The sequence below is a fragment of the Rattus norvegicus genome, chromosome 3, assembly GCF_021556685.1.
Source record: "Rattus norvegicus strain SHRSP/BbbUtx chromosome 3, alternate assembly SHRSP_T2T, whole genome shotgun sequence".
In the NCBI taxonomy this organism is placed as follows: Eukaryota; Metazoa; Chordata; class Mammalia; order Rodentia; family Muridae; genus Rattus; species Rattus norvegicus.
In genome coordinates this window covers 107,822,623-107,841,729 of record NC_141536.1, presented here as the reverse complement: position 1 = coordinate 107,841,729, position 19,107 = coordinate 107,822,623, and the positions used below count along the sequence as shown (strand labels likewise).

The 19,107-nt window shown below is 46.5% G+C and overlaps 1 protein-coding gene across 20 annotated transcripts in view; it reads left to right on the top strand.

Annotated features, from left to right (window-relative positions):
* Nucleotides 1-1,758: 1,758 nt before the first annotated feature.
* Nucleotides 1,759-19,107, top strand: part of Ppip5k1 (diphosphoinositol pentakisphosphate kinase 1) — a 43,430-nt gene continuing 26,081 nt past the window's right edge. For 9 of the 20 annotated variants that reach the window (XM_087652045.1, XM_087652041.1, XM_087652043.1 and 6 more), the window contains exons 1-18: nucleotides 1,872-1,907; nucleotides 5,969-6,064; nucleotides 6,328-6,511; nucleotides 6,837-7,032; nucleotides 7,433-7,523; nucleotides 7,729-7,814; nucleotides 8,130-8,284; nucleotides 8,419-8,520; nucleotides 9,490-9,651; nucleotides 9,748-9,869; nucleotides 14,757-14,858; nucleotides 15,109-15,195; nucleotides 15,299-15,374; nucleotides 15,475-15,584; nucleotides 15,680-15,762; nucleotides 16,298-16,429; nucleotides 16,560-16,681; nucleotides 16,914-17,096. In XM_087652045.1, the coding sequence (XP_087508171.1) occupies nucleotides 6,359-6,511; nucleotides 6,837-7,032; nucleotides 7,433-7,523; nucleotides 7,729-7,814; nucleotides 8,130-8,284; nucleotides 8,419-8,520; nucleotides 9,490-9,651; nucleotides 9,748-9,869; nucleotides 14,757-14,858; nucleotides 15,109-15,195; nucleotides 15,299-15,374; nucleotides 15,475-15,584; nucleotides 15,680-15,762; nucleotides 16,298-16,429; nucleotides 16,560-16,681; nucleotides 16,914-17,096 (1,962 nt within the window). In that variant the 5' untranslated portion in view covers nucleotides 1,872-1,907; nucleotides 5,969-6,064; nucleotides 6,328-6,358. 20 annotated transcript variants of the gene reach the window in all.

Genomic DNA, 19,107 nt, shown 5'->3' with positions numbered 1-19,107 from the left:
GCTATTTGGGAGAAGGAATTATCCTTTGTAATCCCTGCTGGTCCAACTAATAAACATTCCTTTATTTCCTTCAAGCCCCTACTCCATATATCTCCTCTCTGACCTTCCTCACTGATGAGTATCCTTAGTTACCATCATGTCATTTTTGGCTCCATTACATAAGCCCCTTTCTCTTGATAAAATAACAATTTTCAGAGAATAGAGATCTGCAACGGAGCTTCCTTACTTTTGGAGAGACAAAAAAAAAAAAAATGTTACCGATGCTGTGGGTGTTCATTATCCAGGTTAAGGAGTAGGCATGAGTACGTAAATATAATTACTTGGGATGGTGTATATTTACCCAGATAAAAGAAGGAGATAGTCTTCTAGAGCAATTGGGCTGTTATTTGGCTGAGAAGGTGTTCAGGAGATAGGGGGTGGGAAGGGAGATTAACAGAAGGAGAAGTAAAGACAGCCAGGGTACAGAGAAACTATTCAAGTTTGGGAAATGCCCTCCTGCGTGAGTAGCTCTTCTGAGAGGGTTCATCTATTTGCGCACTCTTTTCTTCTCTGGGAGCCTCAGAGTGTTTCTGCGGGATCGTCGGAGAAACTGCCGTCATTGCTTGCTCCCATGGTTAGAATGGGAGGAGGTCTGAGTCTGAACATTAACTATCATTGATTATTTGTAGATTCTGCTCTAAGAACCATTTCTATCAATTCAGGAGGCCTGGGGAGGCTGTCGGTAAGATGAGGCATCTAACTAGGAAAATGCCAAGGTCCCTAAAAATCATAAAGAACAAATGAGGGTATTCAAACTGCTAAATGAAGATGCAAGGGCAACAATAACATACACAGAAATAATACATTCCTATATCTATTCTTTTTAGATAAAAAAAAATGTCCTTTACAGGCTCCTGTACTGGGGCTTGGTGAATCACCAGCTGATGGGCTTTTGCAAAGGGGTTGGATCAGAGCCCTCAGAAGGGCTCTACTCTAATTAATGGATTTATCCCTTGATGAAGTCATAGTGTGATAAGATTATTGGAACACGCTGAAAGGGAAGATGTGAGGCCTAGTTGGAGAAAGTGGGTCCCCGTGAGCATGCCTTGGATAATACATCTTGCCCCTTGCCCCTCCCACACTCTCTGCTTGCTGTCAGCCAACAAGCAAGTGACTGATACCCAGCCAGCATTTATGTTCTGCCTCTCCTCATCACCCAAGCAATGGAACTAAGGACAAAAACTCCTGAAACCCTAAACAAAACAAATCTCTTTCCCCATAAAATTTAGTTTCACCCTTACAAATAAGCATGGTGTAGGCTCTGGGATTCAAACCCAGAGTTTCAGATTCCAAGGCTAGAGAACAGAGGAGCAGGCTGTAGAGACAGAAACCAGTTTTCTCAGTTTTCCTTGTCCACCGTTTTCTTGTATCTTTCACAAATTAGTCTCTTTATTCCTCCCCTTAATTTTTCCTATCTGCTTCTCTGTTTGTCCGTGTCTCCAACATCCCTAGTGACTCTCAGCTATGTCTATATTTTCAGCTTATGTCTATCTTTAATCACACCTTGTTTTGCTTTACAGAAACAAAAGACTCTTTTTCCCGCCTCAAGGAGGTTCAATGTCACAAACTTTGCCTCTTCTTTCTGTGTCTCCATTCCATTGGTCTTGCTGGTTAGCCTTTCTAGAGATGAGTGTTGTGCACAGGCAACGCAGCAGGAAATTAAGAGGCAGACTAGCATCAGGTTGCATTTCCACAATCGGCCACTAGGAGTCACCCTCCTCCATTCTGAGGCTCCGGCCAACGCAGCCTGACTGTTGCCGGTGCGCGCCCTCTGCGGATTGGTGGGACCGCAAAGAAGTCGCGCTTTGATTGGGCCGCTGTCAGGTGTCGCTGCCGGCAGGTTCGGCTGCGCGAGCGGAGGGAGGCGGGTGAGTGCGGGCCGGGGGCGGTGGGGGAGTGGCTGGGGCTGGGGGCGGTATCGGGGAGGGTGGGCTCGGCAAGGGGCTTGGCCTGCGCTCGGGGCTGTGGGTAGTCCCGGGTGGGGACAGCTTCGGAGAGAGGCGCAACCGAGAGGCCTCAATGTCAGCGTAGGGAGAGCGAGGCGGGGACGGCGGGGGCGGGCAGAAACGAGTGCAGTCTGGATGGGAGGGCGGGATTCGTGACCCGGCACCGAGAGAGAGGACGGCCGAGGGGGTCAGTGAGAGAGGAGACGGGTGTGGAGGGGTCTGAGGGATCAATAAGGAGAACCTGGGAAGATGGAAGGCTTGCAGGGACAGGGCTGGGGACTCTGGGAGGAGGACAGGGGCTGGATTGCAGGGGAGGGGGCCGAGGTAGAGGGTCATGCACGAGAAGCCGAGGGACGGGAGGACCCGCGGGGCTGGATGCAGGGGAAGTGAGGGAAGGAACTGGCTGGCCAGGGAAGAAGGTCTGTTGAATGTTGGGGTTACTGTGGCGAGGAGGTGAACCTCCAGGAAGGCTAGTGTGAAGAAGGAACCTTGGGCGGTATAGGGGATCATTAAGTGTTCATCATTAATGGAGAGATGCTATCAAGTGTACCCTGGAGGCTGAAGCAAGAGGATCCTGAGATGAAGGCTATCCTGAGCTACATAGAGTCTGTCTTTAAAAAAAAAAAAGTGTTAAGAAGGGTGATGACTCATGTGCAGGTTTGAAGTGTTGTTTACTTCTGGGAGTCACTGAGTGGGAAAATTGTCTGGATTCATTGCATTCATTAGTGATTGGTGTGCAGCAGTCAGGGTGGGGAGTAAGGTTAGGGGAATCAGTGAAGAGCCATTATCACGAACTGGGGAGGGTAGCCTGAGTGAGCTGACAGAGAGAACAAACAGCAGACTCGTGTCAGAATAAGGAATACGTCGGAAACATGAAAACTTGCCGTAGGAAGGAAGTGGGAAGCAGGCAGAGCAGTTCAGGCCTGTAATCCCAACACTTGGGAGTTTGGGGTCGGTCTGAGCAAGGGAGTGAGACCTTGCCTCAAAACAACCAGTAAAAAAGAGGTGCACAGGCCTGGGGGTTCATGGTTGAAGGTGGTAAAGTTTCGGTGATTTATTTACTGTTGTTGGAGCTACTCTCAAATGCAAGGTGATTCCAGAGAAATAGAGAACTATGTGAGTTCTCTTCAGTTCTAAGAGCTAAAGAAGTTACAGTTCACCCTTGCTGGATACCCTTCCTTTAGGTCTGATGCAGTGTGGGTGTTCCTTTGATTGACTTCTTCTCCCCACAGCCCTTCCCTCCTTTGCTTCTGTAGTAAGACTGCCCTTTACCCCAGTGTAGAATTCTTATGCAACGAAGTTTGGGGAGAAGATAACGGGGAAAGAACACAGAAAACCCCAGCTTCTCCAAGAAGCACATGCACATAAACCCCGGCCTTGTCATAGCTATTCCTGACAGGCTATTTTTGCTTTGTTAACTTGGAATTTGGACCTTCATCTCCCTTCAGTCTATGTTTGAGAACAGGCTTCTCCATCCTGTTATTTCCCATTACAGAGTTGTAAGAGAATTCTAAGAATATGGCTGGATATTATTTAAAAACAAAGACAAAACAACACAAAAAACAGGGGAGACTTAGAGGGCAACAGGTTGAGGGATCTTAGACAAGGGCGTGGGGGAACTCTTGTTTTAGAAAAGGCCAGAGAATGTGGTGAAATTCTAAGTGGGGAAGTTGTGAGATATCTTTGGGAATACCACGGTTAGGTCACTGAAAGGGAATTCAAAGAAATGGCTCGTCAGCCAGGAGGCGTGCGTGTGTGCAGACTGCAGTGCATAACTCGAGATGCTATGTAGAGGAATGTTCTGGTCTTGTGGTGGTTGAGCAATAGGCGTCAGATGATGAAGACCAAGAAGACCCGAGGTCTATATAAAGGTCATCTATAATTTTCTAATCAAAGCTGCCACCCTATCGTCATGGGTGAATTTTAAATTAAAACGGAGAAATTACTGAAGATTTTATAACTGTGTAGTAAGTTAATTTACTCAAGGAGTTCTTGTCTTCATTAAGAGTTGTTAGTGTTTCTGAGAACGGCTGTGGGGCATGGAAAATATCTGCCGAGTGACTAATTTTATTCTTGGAAAATAATAATAGTTGCTCATACTGTTATAATCCACTACTAGCAAGTATTAGCCTTGTGTGTATTTGCTTCAGATCATTTTTGAGCTTTGAAAATGGATATTTATTTATAGGCTAAGCTGTATAGGTGTCACTAGAAATTCTTACCGCCATTCTCTTTTCTTCAAAGGTAACAAATTTGGTGTCTTCAGTCCATTTTAAAAATTATGTATTTATTTATTTTATTTATATCAGTACACTGTCTCTGTCTTCAGACACACCAGAAGTGGGCATCGGATTCCATTACAGAGGTTTTGAGCCACCGTGTGGTTGCTGGGAATTGAACTCAGGACCTCTGGAAGAGCAGTCAGTGCTCTTAACCACTGAACCATTGCTTCAGCCCCTATTTTGTTTTGTTTTTCAGACAAGTCTCACTGTGTAGTCTTGGCTGGCCTGTAACTCACAATGTAGACCAGGATAGCCCTGAACTCACAGAGATCTCCCTGTTTTTGCCTCCAAGTTCAGAGACCAAAGACATATGTTACCATGCCTGAATTTAGTCTACTTTTAAACTGTTCCTAACTGGGGGCTGGAAAAATGGCTTAGTGATTAAAAGCACTATTTGTTCTTTCAAAGGACCTGGGATCTGTTGCCAGCACATGGTGCTTTCTTCTGCCTACATGGGCAGTACACAAATGTGTGTACATAAACACCTACAGGTAGAACACCTGTATATGTAAAACAAATGCTTAAAACAACAACAAAAACCACCAACAAACTTGTACTAATTGCCTTGGCAGTCATAAATAGCACATGGTGTTTATGCAAATGAATTGTGCTATATCCTTGGCAGTTTGAAGTTGGGAACTGTTGCATCTAACGTATATGTTTGCCACATCTGTGTGGGGACCCACAGAACACTGTGGAGGTCAGAGGACAACCTATGGGAGTCAGTTCCCTCTCCACTATGTAGGTCCTAGAGTCCAAATTCAGACCATAGGCTTGGCAGCAGACACATCCATCTACTGATCCATCCTGCTGGCCCTTCTTGGCCCCTCTGTCTCTGTCTCTGTCTCTGTCTCTCTCTCTCTCTCTCTTTCTGTGTGTGTGTGTGTGTGTGTGTGTGTGTGTGTGTGTGTTTTAGTTTGACATAGAAAGGAGAAGAATGTCCTCGTGTGCATCCGCCTGTGGAGGAGTCTTCCCACAGCAGTCATCCACCTTGGTGGTGCTAACAGTTTGGAATGGATAGATCCTGAGATAGAATATACATTTGAGAATTCTTGTGACATTCTTTTCGTCTGCTCATGAGATACCAACATAGCACCTTCCTGTCTAATAACCAGAAATGTCTCCTGACAGATGTCTTTCTGTGCAGCAAAGTCACTAGAGTGCCATGAAAACTCTGGGTACATGCATGCAGAAGTGGGATGGCCTGCTTTTTCTGATCCAGATTCGTAAGACAGTATTACCAATATGACCTTAAGTAGGACTTTCTCCCAACGTAGCTGCTTCTCCGGAGGATCTTGTCCTAGACCAGCATTGGTTTTGTAGTCCTAGAGGACAGTGAATGGATTGAAAATGGCTGTGTGGATGTTTATCCCCAACCAGCACCAGACTTCTTTCCTTGAATTGTCTCTCTGAATCTGGATATCTGTCTTTTAAGGTGTTGGGGGTGAAGGAGAAAGGGATGCACAGATTTAATGCCCTGATACAATGCTTAGGGTGGAGGGTGTCCTCAACAAGTGTTTGTCAGATTAATACCAGGTAATGGTGAAGATGGAGTTGAAAGGCAAAAGCCTCTGAGTTGTTGCTTAGCTCTGCCCTTGACTTGAATCCTTGGGTCTAGCAGTGCTGTGGGGGTGGAGACAGCTGGGAATATTGTGGAATGAATCCCAGGTTTGAAATGTCAGTCTAACCTTGTCTTGGTAGGAGTCAACAGTAGCTTCCCTGAAGAGCGGCCTCTTCTCCTTGCTGCCTGGAGTTGACATTGTTTCCTGCCGGCAGAATCAGTGACATGCCAGCCCTGTAAGGCTTAAGCTGCTGATCCTCTTACCAGTTCTTGGCTGGGTTGGGGTAAACAGGGGAGGAAAGGAGTCCTTGCTTCCCTCCTACTTCTCTTTAGTCCTGTCAAGTCATGTAGTTTTCTTTCCTGTTGGTCCTTTCCATAACTTTGATTCTGTCCCCTCTGAACTGTTGTAGTTCCCTCTCAGTGTCTAGCTCCCTGTACCCTCTCCCTGCCCACGTAAGGGTGTTTGGATTCTTAGCTGACAGAGGACCCTCTTGTGCAGAGCGGGATGACTGGGTGTTCCGTCAGCGGGGATGTGGTCATTGACGGCCAATGAGGACGAGGACGAGAGCGCTACGGCCCACTTCTTTCTTGGAGCTGGAGATGAGGGGTTGGGCACCTGTGGAATAGGCATGAGGACAGGAGAGAGTGACAGTGAACTCCTTGAGGACGAGGAGGATGAGGTGGTAAGTCTAGGCAGAAGGACACAGCTGGGTGTTGGGGCCCCTGTTTATAAGACTCCCTCTTGTAGTCGGCTCTATCCTGCCTTGGGGAGGGGCGGGAGAGATTGGTGGGTTGCCGCTCTGAAACCCCTGTTCAAATGCCCCTCCTCCGTTTGTCTCATGGTCACGGCTTCTTCTTTTGAAGAAGTACTTTTCTCACAGTGTTTCTCCTGTGGTAGCCATCCTTTATCCCTTCAGTCCAAAGTCCTGAACTTTGAAAGATGTATGACAGTGTTGGAGGTGACATAGGTGGGACTCTGGAGTTCTTGATAGTACTTCTTTTCTGTAGCCCCCAGAACCTCAAATTATTGTTGGCATCTGTGCCATGACCAAGAAATCCAAGTCCAAGCCAATGACCCAAATCCTAGAGCGGCTCTGCAGATTTGACTATCTGACCGTTGTCATCCTGGGAGAAGATGTGATCCTAAATGAGCCCGTGGAGAACTGGCCACCCTGCCACTGTCTCATTTCTTTCCACTCCAAAGGTGAGGTCTGGGAAGCATGAGTGCGGTGTGCGTGGAACCCTCGTTACCATTAGTAAGAGGCCATCAGCCTCTCAGAACAAAGCAGAGCAGTGAAGGGGAGGAGTTTGCCCATCTCGGGGTTTGCTGAATTTGGCTCAAAGCCCACACTGCAGCCTCACAGGATGACTCCAGGACACTTAGGGCTTGGTTAGATAGAATTGAATTTCTGGTTGAATCCTCCATGTAATTGGATTCATTTTTCCTGATGAATATCCTGGACTTGACGAGCTAGGCCAATGAGTGCTGGGCTGGGTGTGTGGAGGAGCTCAGTGGCAGCTGCTGGCTCTAATAGGTCAGTCTCCTGCCACTCCTCACTCCAGCTCTCACTTCTTTGGTGTCCCCGTTTTCCCCTCCATCACAGGCTTTCCTCTCGACAAAGCTGTTGCTTATTCCAAGCTTCGAAACCCCTTCCTTATCAATGATCTGACCATGCAGTATTACATCCAAGACAGGTATAGCTTCCTATGGACCAGAGGGGTGGGTGACCCTGAAATGCCCATTTTAGGGAGCCTACTCTGGGATGAGCAGAGCCAAATATGTTTCATTTTTTGTATCATATCTTATTGAATTCTGGTTCCCCATGCAAATAAAATCCCTAGCCTCTCCCCTTAGTCAGCCCCACTTTTCCTACCTGGCTAATTTATTTGGGGATGACAGGAGGGAGGTGTACCGGATCCTACAGGAGGAGGGTATTGATCTGCCACGATATGCTGTGCTCAACCGTGACCCTGCCTGTCCTGAGGGTGAGTCCTTGGCTGTGTCTGATTGTTCCCTGCTTGATATTCATGATTTAACCCGGTATTTGTCCTTTAAACATCTCCCGTATGTGTGGGTATATGTATCTGTGTGGGCCTTTGACTGTTGGATGACAAGTAGAGCCTTTGACCTGTTATATAGATATCATCATATCTGAATTCCACATATAAGCACCGGCATATCTGTTACAGACCACGGTCATAAAAATGTAAACGTTATATAGATTAAAACCCCAGGGAAGGAGGAGTTGGAAATACTCTACAACCTTAGGCCACGAGAACGATTCCACACCCATCTTTCAGAGTGCAACCTGATAGAAGGTGAAGACCAGGTGGAGGTTAATGGAGCTGTCTTTCCCAAGCCCTTCGTGGAGAAGCCAGTGAGTGCAGAGGACCACAATGTTTACATCTACTACCCTAGCTCTGCTGGAGGAGGAAGCCAGCGCCTCTTCCGTAAGGTAGGGGAGACATTTGAGCATCTGGGAAGTCAGAGAGTCGAAGAACAGAGTGTGGTTGTTGGGAAAGGAGAAGGCATCTGTGGATAAACCTGGAGACTGAGGTAATATTGTTACCCTTCCTTTTCCTCCTAAAGATCGGCAGCCGGAGCAGTGTGTACTCTCCTGAGAGCAGTGTCCGGAAGACAGGATCGTACATCTATGAGGAGTTCATGCCAACAGATGGCACAGACGTTAAGGTTATGGTGGATGCAGAGATTTAAGATGTCATAAATGTCGGGGTGGGCGTCGGGGTGAGGGAGGGGAAGCATGTGTGAATGAGAATCAAGCAAGATTCCAGTTGGCTTCGTACTCAGGTAAAGATAACGAGTGAGATAGAGACATTCTCACTTTCACTTTCAGAGCAAGAGCAAGGTGCTACAGTAAATCATATAAAACTGGTAAATTATTAGTTAATTAGGGCTAGACAATACAACCAGAGTCCTAAGGAGAAATAAGGCTCAGTACCAAAATTATCAGTCTCTATTCTTTTTGTAAGATGTTTTATTACATTTATTATTTGTGTGTGTGTTTGTGTGTGTGTGTGTGCATGTGTGTATGTGTGCATGTGTGTGTATGTGTGTGCATGTGTGTGCATGTGTGTGCATATGTGTGTCTCGTGTGTGTGTATGTGTGCATGTGTGTATGTGTATGCATGTGTGTGTGCATGTGTGTATGTGTATGCATGTGTGTGTGCATATGTGTGTGTGTGCACCATGGTATGCATGTGGAGTCAGAGAGCAACTCGAGAGTCACTTCTCTCTTTCATCCATATGAACCTTGGCAATCAAACTCCAGTCATCAGGCTTGTCGGCACACTTCTTTAACTGCTGAGCTATCCCACTGACCCCATTCTTTGTATTCTTAATGTTTGGAGGGTTTTTTTTTTGTTTGTTTGTTTTAAGACAGGGTCTCACTATGTAGTTCTGACTGACCTAGAACTTGCTGTGTAGAGTAGGTTGACATTGAACTCACAAAGATCCTCCTGCCTCTGCCTCCTGAGCTGGGATTACAGGCAGATACCACCACTCTTGTCTGTGCAGACTTTCTTTTTTGATTCTGGACTAGGCTACAGACCTAGTGCTCATACTGTCTTCTCTAGTGCTCATACTGTCTTCTCATATACAGGGTGAGCTGTGGGCATACTCAGTGGTGCTATGTACCTGCAGGTGTACACAGTGGGGCCAGATTATGCCCATGCTGAAGCTAGAAAGTCTCCAGCTTTGGATGGGAAAGTTGAACGAGACAGTGAGGGGAAAGAGGTTCGATATCCAGTCATGTTGACTGCCATGGAAAAGCTGGTGGCCAGGAAGGTCTGCGTAGCTTTTAAGGTAAGGTTGGTCTTACAGGGCTGTGAGGTGGAAGGAAGAAACAGAAGCAGGATCTGAGAGCCGCCTCTGATTCTTGTTGCCTTTTTGCTTTTGCAGCAAACAGTTTGTGGATTTGACCTTCTTCGTGCCAATGGTCACTCTTTTGTGTGTGATGTCAATGGCTTTAGCTTTGTCAAGAACTCAATGAAGTACTATGATGACTGTGCCAAGATTCTGGGGTAAGAGACAGAGTGGTCTAGAGCATGGGGTGTGAAATTCAGGAGCTTTCTCTCTATAAACTGGGCCTGTTGTCCTAGCACTGAGGAAGCAGGAGAATCAGAAGTTCAGTGTCATCCTCAGCTATATGGCAAGTTTGAAGCTATCCTGGGAAATGTTGAGATTTTGTATTTATTGTATATATATGCATAAAATTATATATAGTACATATATGATATATACTTATGATTGTATATATAAATAAATACATACAGCTTTTGCTTTATCTTAAATATTTTGAAAACGATCCAAAAGTCAACAAAGAAAAAGGAAACAGGATGTCTCAGCCCCTTGTTCCCTCAACACTGCATTCCTCAGAGATGACCACTGTTAACAGTGTTGGCTCTAGTAGACTGCCTTTCTTTCCCATGTGTAAATAACTATATTTAGTTTACTGACTATGATAATACTATGACTTTGCTTTTGAAATAGTTGCAATACCTAAACCATTCTAAAAATAAGAAATGATAACTATAGCGGACATCCATAGATACGGCTGCTCTAGCCAAGCACTGTCTGGCTTGAGAGATACACTAGTAGGCTGGATGTGTGCCACACACGTTCAGCTCTCAGGAGCCAGAGGCAGGTGGATCTCTGAATTCTAGGTCCGCCCGGTCTACAGCATAAATTCCAGGCCAGTCAGAGCTATATCAAAAAAGAAAGGAAGGAAAGAAGAAAAAAAAATTCAGTTAAGGGCTGGCAAGATGGCTCAGAGGCTCCAGTGCTGTACAGATCCTGCTGTGTGAACTGAGCCCTGGAATCTGTGTAAAGATGGAAGGGAAGGACCAGCTCCACAAATACGTCTTCTGCCCTCCACACATGTGCCATAACACATCACCCAGATACAATCACGCAGACTTACACGCACAACAATCAATGAAAACAAAAACACCACACTATTAAAAGTTGGGCTGGGTGTGGTGGCACATGACTTTAAATCCCAGCACTCTGGAGGCAGAGGCAGGTGGATCTCTGTGAGCTCCAGGCCAGCCTGGTCTACAGAGTGAGTTCCAAGACAGCCAGAATATATAGAGAGGCCCTGTCTCAAACCAACAAACAACCTAAGACAAAGCAGAGAAAGAGTTAGGTATGGTGGTGCATACCTGAAGTCAGCACTTGCAAGGCTAAGGCTAAGGTAGGATGGCTGCCACAAGTTTGAAGCTAGCTTAGACTATAGAATAAGACCTTGTCTTAAATTAGTCTGTGGTGGTGCACACATGAAGTTCCAGCATTCAGGAGACTGAGAAGGAGAGCTGTGAGTCTGAGGCAGGCCAGTGCTACAGAACAAAACCCTGTCTGAAAGGAGCTGAAGAAGGAACACAGTAGAACACTTGCCTGGAGCCCTGGGTTCAAGCCCCAGCCCCTCGCAAAAGCAGTGGTGGTACATACTCGAGTCATTTGGAAGGTGAAGGTGGTGTGGGGGCAGGAGAGGAATTAGAAATTTAAGTTCTAGGTTGAGAACGTGGTTCAGTGAGTAAAGCGCTTGCTGTGTAAGTGTGACGACACAAGTTTAGACCCTCCAGCATGCATGTAAAAAGTTGGGAGTAGCCTGTAACTCCAGCATAAGGAGACAAAGATGATCCAGGGGCTCACGGATCTGCCAGTCTAGATGATTGGTGAGCTCCAGGCCAACCAATGACAGATCCTGGCCCGGGGGTGGGGTGGTGGTTTTTTTTTTTTTTTAAAGATTTATTTTGGGGCTGGGGATTTAGCTCAGTGGTAGAGCGCTTACCTAGGAAGCGCAAGGCCCTGGGTTCGGTCCCCAGCTCCGAAAAAAAAGAACCAAAAAAAAAAAAAAGATTTATTTTACTTATATGAGTACACTGTAGCTGTCTTCAGACACATCAGAGTAAGGCATCAGAGTAAGGCATCAGATACCATTACAGGTGATTGTGAGCCATCGTGTGGTTGCTGGGAATTGAACTCAGGACTTCTGGAAGAGCAGTCAGCTCTCTTACCCACTGAGCCAACTCTCCAGCCCAGGAGATCCTGTTTTAAAACATAAGGTAGTGAGTGATCAAAGAAGACACCTGACTTTGACCTCTGACCTCTACCAGCACACATAAACTGGTGTATACACTTGTACACATGGATATAACTCCAACCCACCCACCTACACACACACACACACACACACACACACACACACACACACACACACACGTGTGTGTGTGTGTGTGCACATGCGTGCCTGTAGAAGTTTAAGGTCAACTGCTACATAGTGAGTTTGAGGCTAGCCTGGGCTACATGTGAAAACAATATACTTTTTTTTTTTTAGATTTTATTTATTGTACATGAGTACACTGTAGCTGCCCTCAGACACACCAGAAGAGGGCATCAGATCTCATTACAGATGGTTGTGAGCCACCATGTGATTGCTGGGATTTGAACTCAGGACCTCAGAAAGAGCAGTTGGTGCTCTTAACCACTGAGCCATCTCTCCAGCCCAACAATATACTATTAAGAGTACGTGATGGGGTTGGAGAGGTCCTGAGTACAGTTCCCAGCACCCACATGGTGGCTCATAGCCATCTGCAATGGAGGTCCAGTCCCCTCTTCTGTCATGTCTGAAGAGAGTAGTAGTGTACTCATATAAATAAAATAAATAAATCTTAAAAAGAAGTGAGTGTGAAGGTTGGTGTGATGGCCCATGCTTTTAACAGCAGCAGAGATAGGAGATCTCTGTGAGTTCCAGGCTGGCCGGGGCTACATAGTGAGAATGTCTGGAAAAGAGTATGTGAGAGGTGGCGATGTGGAGAGGTGGCACATAAGCCTGATGACCTGAGTCCAATCCCTGGAGCCATGTAAAAGCTGAAGGAGAGGACTGACACTGAAAGTTGTCATCTGACCACCTAGTGCCCATGCACATGTGTCACACCCACACCCATGCCCACTCATGCACATCACACACACCCATGCCCACACATACACACACACCCATACCCACACTTACACATCACACACACCCATGCCCACACTTACACATCACACACACCCATGCCCACACATACACACACACCCATACCCACACTTATACATCACACACACCCATACCCACACTTACACATCACACACACCCATACCCACACTTACACATCACACACACCCATACCCACACTTACACATCACACACACCCATACCCACACTTACACATCACACACACCCATGCCCACACATACACACACACCCATACCCACACTTATACATCACGCACACCCATACCCACACTTACACATCACACACACCCATACCCACACTTACACATCACACACACCCATACCCACACTTACACATCACACACACCCATACCCACACTTACACATCACACACACCCATGCCCACACATACACACACACCCATACCCACACTTATACATCACACACACCCATGCCCACACTTACACATCACACACACCCATACCCACACTTACACATCACACACACCCATACCCACACTTACACATCACACACACCCATGCCCACACTTACACATCACACACACCCATGCCCACTCATGCACATCACACACACCCATACCCACTCATGCACATCACACACACGCACAGACACACACACACACACACACACACACACACACATCCCTATGCCTACACATACACATCACGTACACTCATGCCCACACATGCACATCACATACACCCATGCCCACACATAGATATATCACATACACACACATGCATGCATGCATGCACAAAGTTAATTAATTATTGATCAAAAATTTCGAAGCTGAATGTACACACCTATAATCCCAGTTCTAGGGAGGCAGAGGCAGGTCTCTTGGAGTTCAAAGCCAGCCTGCTCTACATAGTAAGTTTCAGCCCAGCCATGGGGACATAGTGAGACTCTGTTTCAAAAGTTTTATTTTTTTCACACAAAATTATTTTTTTATTTTTGTTAGAAAAACTAAAGAAGGGCTAGAGAGAAGAGTCAGCAGTTGCTCTTGCAGAGGACCTGACTTAGGGTCCCAGCACCCAAATGGTGTCACAGAGCCATCCACAATTCCAGGTCTAGGGGATCAGATGCCCTCTTTGCAGCTCTGTGGGTACTAGGCCCTGGCGGAGGCCAAACACTCAAAGTAAAGTAAGCTTAGAAAGAAAGAAAGAAAGAAAGAAAGAAAGAAAGAAAGAAAGAAAGAAAGAGAGAGAAAGAAAGAAAGGGAGAAAGAAAGAGAGAGAAAGAAAGAAAGAAAGGGAGAAAGAAAGAGAGAGAAAGAAAGAAAGAAAGGGAGAAAGAAAGAGAGAGAGAAAGGGAGAGAGAAAGAAAGAAAGAAAGGGAGAAAGAAAGAGAGAGAGAAAGGGAGAGAGAAAGAAAGAAAGGGAGAAAAAGGAAGAAAGAGAGAGAAAGAAAGGGAGAGAGAAAGAAAGAAAGGGAGAAAAAAAGAAAGAGAGAAAGGAAGAAGGGGAGAGAAAGAAAGAAAGAGAGAGAAAGAAAGAAAGGGAGAGAGAAAGAAAGGGAGAAAGAAAGGGAGAGAAAGAAAGAAAGAGAGAAAGAAAGAAAGAAAGGAAGGAAGAAAGAAAGGCCAAAGAATATGTGAGTTGGGCTGGCTGTGCATGCCTGTAATCCCAGTACTGGGCTTGTAGGAGGTAGAACTAGGAGACTCAAGAGTTCAAGGCTAGCCTAGTGAGGTAGAGGCCAGCCTGAGCTACATGAGATCCTGTCTGAAAACAAAAACAAAGAAAACAATAAAGTTGAAATCCCTGTCTAGCACTGAGGGTAATTTGCATGCATTCGTTTCCGCCTTCAATGGAGTATTTGTTTGGATGCTTCAGGGTTTATATGAACAATTCTTCACTCACCTCCATTCAATCTTGTTATGTTTCGCCTGCCAGGAACACCATTATGCGGGAGCTTGCCCCACAGTTCCAGATACCTTGGTCCATCCCCACAGAAGCTGAGGACATTCCCATTGTCCCTACCACATCTGGCACTATGTAAGCAAATGTTAAAATATGTAATGACCTACATAAAATCTGGGACTCCTTTAAACCAGTGCAGCTCTTTCCTGTCCAAGCAGTAGAGGCCGCCTGGCCCTTTGGTTACGGTCCTTTAACTCCACCACTGTGTCTTGCCTCAGATTCCTGTTCCTCTCTGATCTCTGATGTCTCATGTAGATTTGACGCTAGGAGAGATGGGTTGGGGTTTGGGTTGGGAGAGCAGCTCTGAGGACACTCCCAACCTTAGGATGGAACTCCGTTGTGTCATCGCAATCATCCGTCACGGGGACCGAACCCCAAAGCAGAAGATGAAGATGGAGGTGACGCACCCAAGGTAGGAAGGATGTCCCAGTTCAGATGGAGAATTCTATGTGAGAGAGAATGGGTGGGGCACACTTCCCAGGAGGGCTGATTTTCCTTACTTCTTATTTCTTCAGGTTTTTTGCTCTATTTGAAAAACATGGTGGATATAAGACAGGAAAATTAAAACTTAAGCGGCCAGAGCAGCTCCAGGTGAGGTGGAAGTCTGGTCAGGAGCCCTAGTCTAAGAAGAAAGAGAAGGTATAGGGTTGATGAGGGATGACTCCATGAGACGCCCTGCGGTCTCCTCTAGGAGGTGCTGGACATTACGAGGCTGCTGTTGGCTGAGCTGGAGAAGGAACCAGGAGCTGAGATTGAGGAGAAGACTGGGAAGCTCGAGCAGCTGAAGTCTGTGCTGGAGATGTGAGAGGGGACGGCAGAGGGGGATGTAGCAGCGGCCATCTACTAACAGGAACTGAGGTACTGGGCAGAAAGTAACCTGCGGCTGCTCCCTGCAGGTATGGTCACTTCTCAGGTATTAATCGGAAGGTGCAGTTGACCTACTACCCCCACGGAGTGAAAGCGTCGAGCGAGGGCCAAGGTGAGCACTCCTTCCATTTCATTACCATTGAGCTTTCTTCCTCCTCCTCCCCTCCTTCTCTTCTTCCTCTCCTTTTCTCCCCACTTTGCCTGCTCCTTTTCTTTTTAAAGACTATTTATCATATATAAGTTCACTCTGTCTTCAGACACACCAGAAGAGTCATCAGATCTCATTACAGATGGTTGTGAGCCACCATTTGGTTGCTGGGATTTGAACTCAGGACTTCTGGAAGAGCAGTCAGTGCTCTTAACCCCTGAGCCATCTCTCCAGCCCCAGCCTTTTTTTTTTTTTTTTTTTTTTTTTAAGGGTAGAATCTTGCTATGTAACCCTGGCTAACCTCAAATTCCCAGCCATCCTCCAGCCTTAGTCTCCTAAGAGCTAGGATTATAAGCATTTGTCCCCATACCTGGTGTTTAGATCTCTTATTCTTGACCATATGGGTGCACTTACCAATGTTCTCGTCAGAAGCTGAACGTTTGCATGTTCCTACAGTTATCCTCAGAGAAGGCTTACTCACAGGGCCTCCTTCCCTCAGATCTGCAGAGAGAGCCACCAGCGCCATCTCTCCTGCTGGTGCTCAAGTGGGGTGGAGAGCTGACACCTGATGGCCGCGTTCAGGCAGAGGAGCTGGGGCGGGCTTTCCGTTGCATGTATCCTGGAGGCCAGGGTAAGTACTGGAGAGTGAAACAGGATAGAGTGAGATGCAGGGGAGGCAATGGAGGGAGTAGATGCCATGAGGATACTACCAGGAGATTGATATTTGTAACAGTCTTACGTGGACCCCCTCTGTGCTCCAGGTGACTATGCTGGCTTCCCTGGCTGTGGGCTGCTTCGTCTCCATAGCACTTTCCGTCATGACCTCAAGATCTACGCATCTGACGAGGGCCGCGTCCAGATGACTGCTGCTGCGTTTGCAAAGGTAAACCTAGTTCTTCCTCAGCCCCAGTGTCTGTGGGTGGGAACAGAGGTGGGAGGCTAGATGGGAAATGTAAGGTGCTGGCATGCGAGTTCAGAGAGGTTTGTTTCCATCTCCACCATCCCCACTCAGCTGGATGGGCCTCTTCCGGCCAGTTCTCCACTCCGTGTCTGTGGCTCTCTAGGCTGGGACGTCAGCAGGAAGAGGAGCTAATAGGCCTGTGATTCCCTTCCAGGGCCTCTTAGCTCTAGAAGGGGAGCTTACACCCATTTTGGTACAAATGGTGAAGAGCGCCAACATGAATGGGCTGCTGGACAGCGACAGTGACTCCCTGAGCAGCTGCCAGCACCGTGTGAAGGCACGACTGCATCACATCTTGCAGCAGGATGCACCCTTTGGCCCCGAGGACTATGACCAGGTCACACTCTCCTCCTCTCCATGCCCCGATTACAGTGCAACCCAATTCCTAAACTTCTAAATAATGGTACCTACTATATGCCAATGTTTTGGGTATTTATCTGTAGTATTTTGTTTAATCCTTACAGCACCCCTTTGGGGTAAACTCATATTCACAGTTTTCATTATCTATAAGTTAAAAAAATGAAAGGTATTTTATAAGTTTGGCATTGTAGTTCATTTGGTAGTTAGCCCTATCACAAGACTATTTAGGATCCTTATTTATCATGCTCATACACTCAGCGTACATATCATACAATTACATAAATGTTGATGTGTTTGTGTGTGCTCTAGGCCTTGCTGAAGGTGGCATAAGCCAGGGGCTTATGTACTGTTTTAAATCTTGTAATCTTAAAAAAAAGGACTTAGTTCTGAGACAGCTGACCTTGGATCTTGGGATTGGAGGAATGTTTCAGTGATGGATGTAAGAACTTCCTCTAGGATTATGACCTAGAACATCCGGTTCATTGCCTCACAGTCTTGGGCTCAGCTAACCTTAGAGAGGTTTCCCTAAAGTCGTGGTCCAGTGTTGACTGGGGCTAGAATAATCTGGAGGCTTGACTGCTCTCTGAGATGGCTGGATCTCTTCTTCACATTCTCTCTGCCATTTCAGGACCCGTCCCCTTCAAAGGGTTTTTCGTTTGATATGTCTATCTCTCAAATTTTCCAAGGTGAAATGTAGGATTTGCCCAAAGCAGCTTTCCTTCCTTCCTTCCTTCCTTCCTTCCTTCCTTCCTTCCTTCCTTCCTTCTCTTTCTTTTCTTTTCTCCTCCTCCTCCTCCTCTTCCTCTTCCTCCCCTCTTCCTCCTCCCCTTCCTCCTCCTCTTCCTCCTCCTCCTCCTCTCCCCTTTCTTCTTCTCCTCCTCCTCCTCCTCCTCCTCTTCCTCCTCCTCCTCCTCCTCTTCCTCCTCCTCCTCCTCCTCCTCCTCCTCCTCCTCTTCCTCCTCCTCCTCCTCCTCCTCCTCCTCCTCCTCCTCTTCCTCCTCCTCCTCCTCCTCCTCCTCCTCCTCCTCCTCCTCCTCCTCTTCTTCTTCTTCTTCTTCTTCTTCTTCTTCTTCTTCTTCTTCTTCTTCTTCTTCTTCTTCTTCTTCTTCTTCTTTTGAGGCAAGGTTGGTCTTGAACTTACAGTGACTCTCTGGCTCAGAATTTGCACTATACATGGTTGTCATGTTATACTAGTGAAACAGTCACATGACCAGCCATGATTCACAGAAAGGGAGAGAGATAATGAGGCCACCTTTAATTTGCCTGAGGAACTGTTAGAACTGCCCTACGCCTCTCCTGCCTTTACAGAGGAGGAAGTGTAGGTTCTAAAGAACTTAACCCTTTCAGGATGTTGCAGGTACCTCTGCTTGTTCATTAGTGTAGTCCACACTGCCTAGAGTGGTGATCACAGCAGCTGTGTTGCAGTTGCCCAATGCAGTCTTCTGTTGTCCTGGGTATCTGGGCTACACTTGGTCAGGTAGTGGTTTTTTTACTTCGCACACTTCATTTTGATAGATTCAGTTTTTTAAAGTATGTATAAACATTTTTATGTGAATGAAATGTGGTCCACATTTATGCAGTGCCTATAATGGTCAGAGGACCAGATCCCCTGAAACTGGATTTATAGACAGTTGTGAGCTGCCTGTAGGTACTAAAGGCCAAACTCAGACCCTCTAGAAAAGCAGGAGCATTCTTAACAGTGAAGCCACCTCTCTGTCCCTTTGATAGGTTCTTGAATGACTTAATAAGGGGCAGACTTGTTCCTTTTGCCCAGATAGTGTTGACTTTCAAATAGAAAATCCAGGGCAGCTCTCCCTTCTTCTATGCTTCCTCTTGCTAGTAATGAAGCTTTGGGCAGCCTTAGCTAGACCTCACTATTCTACACACAACCTCCTTTCTACTTCTCCATTTCTATTTTATGTGTATGAGTGCTCTGTATCTGCATGTATCCAGACATGTATGCAAGACAGAAGATGACATCAGATCCC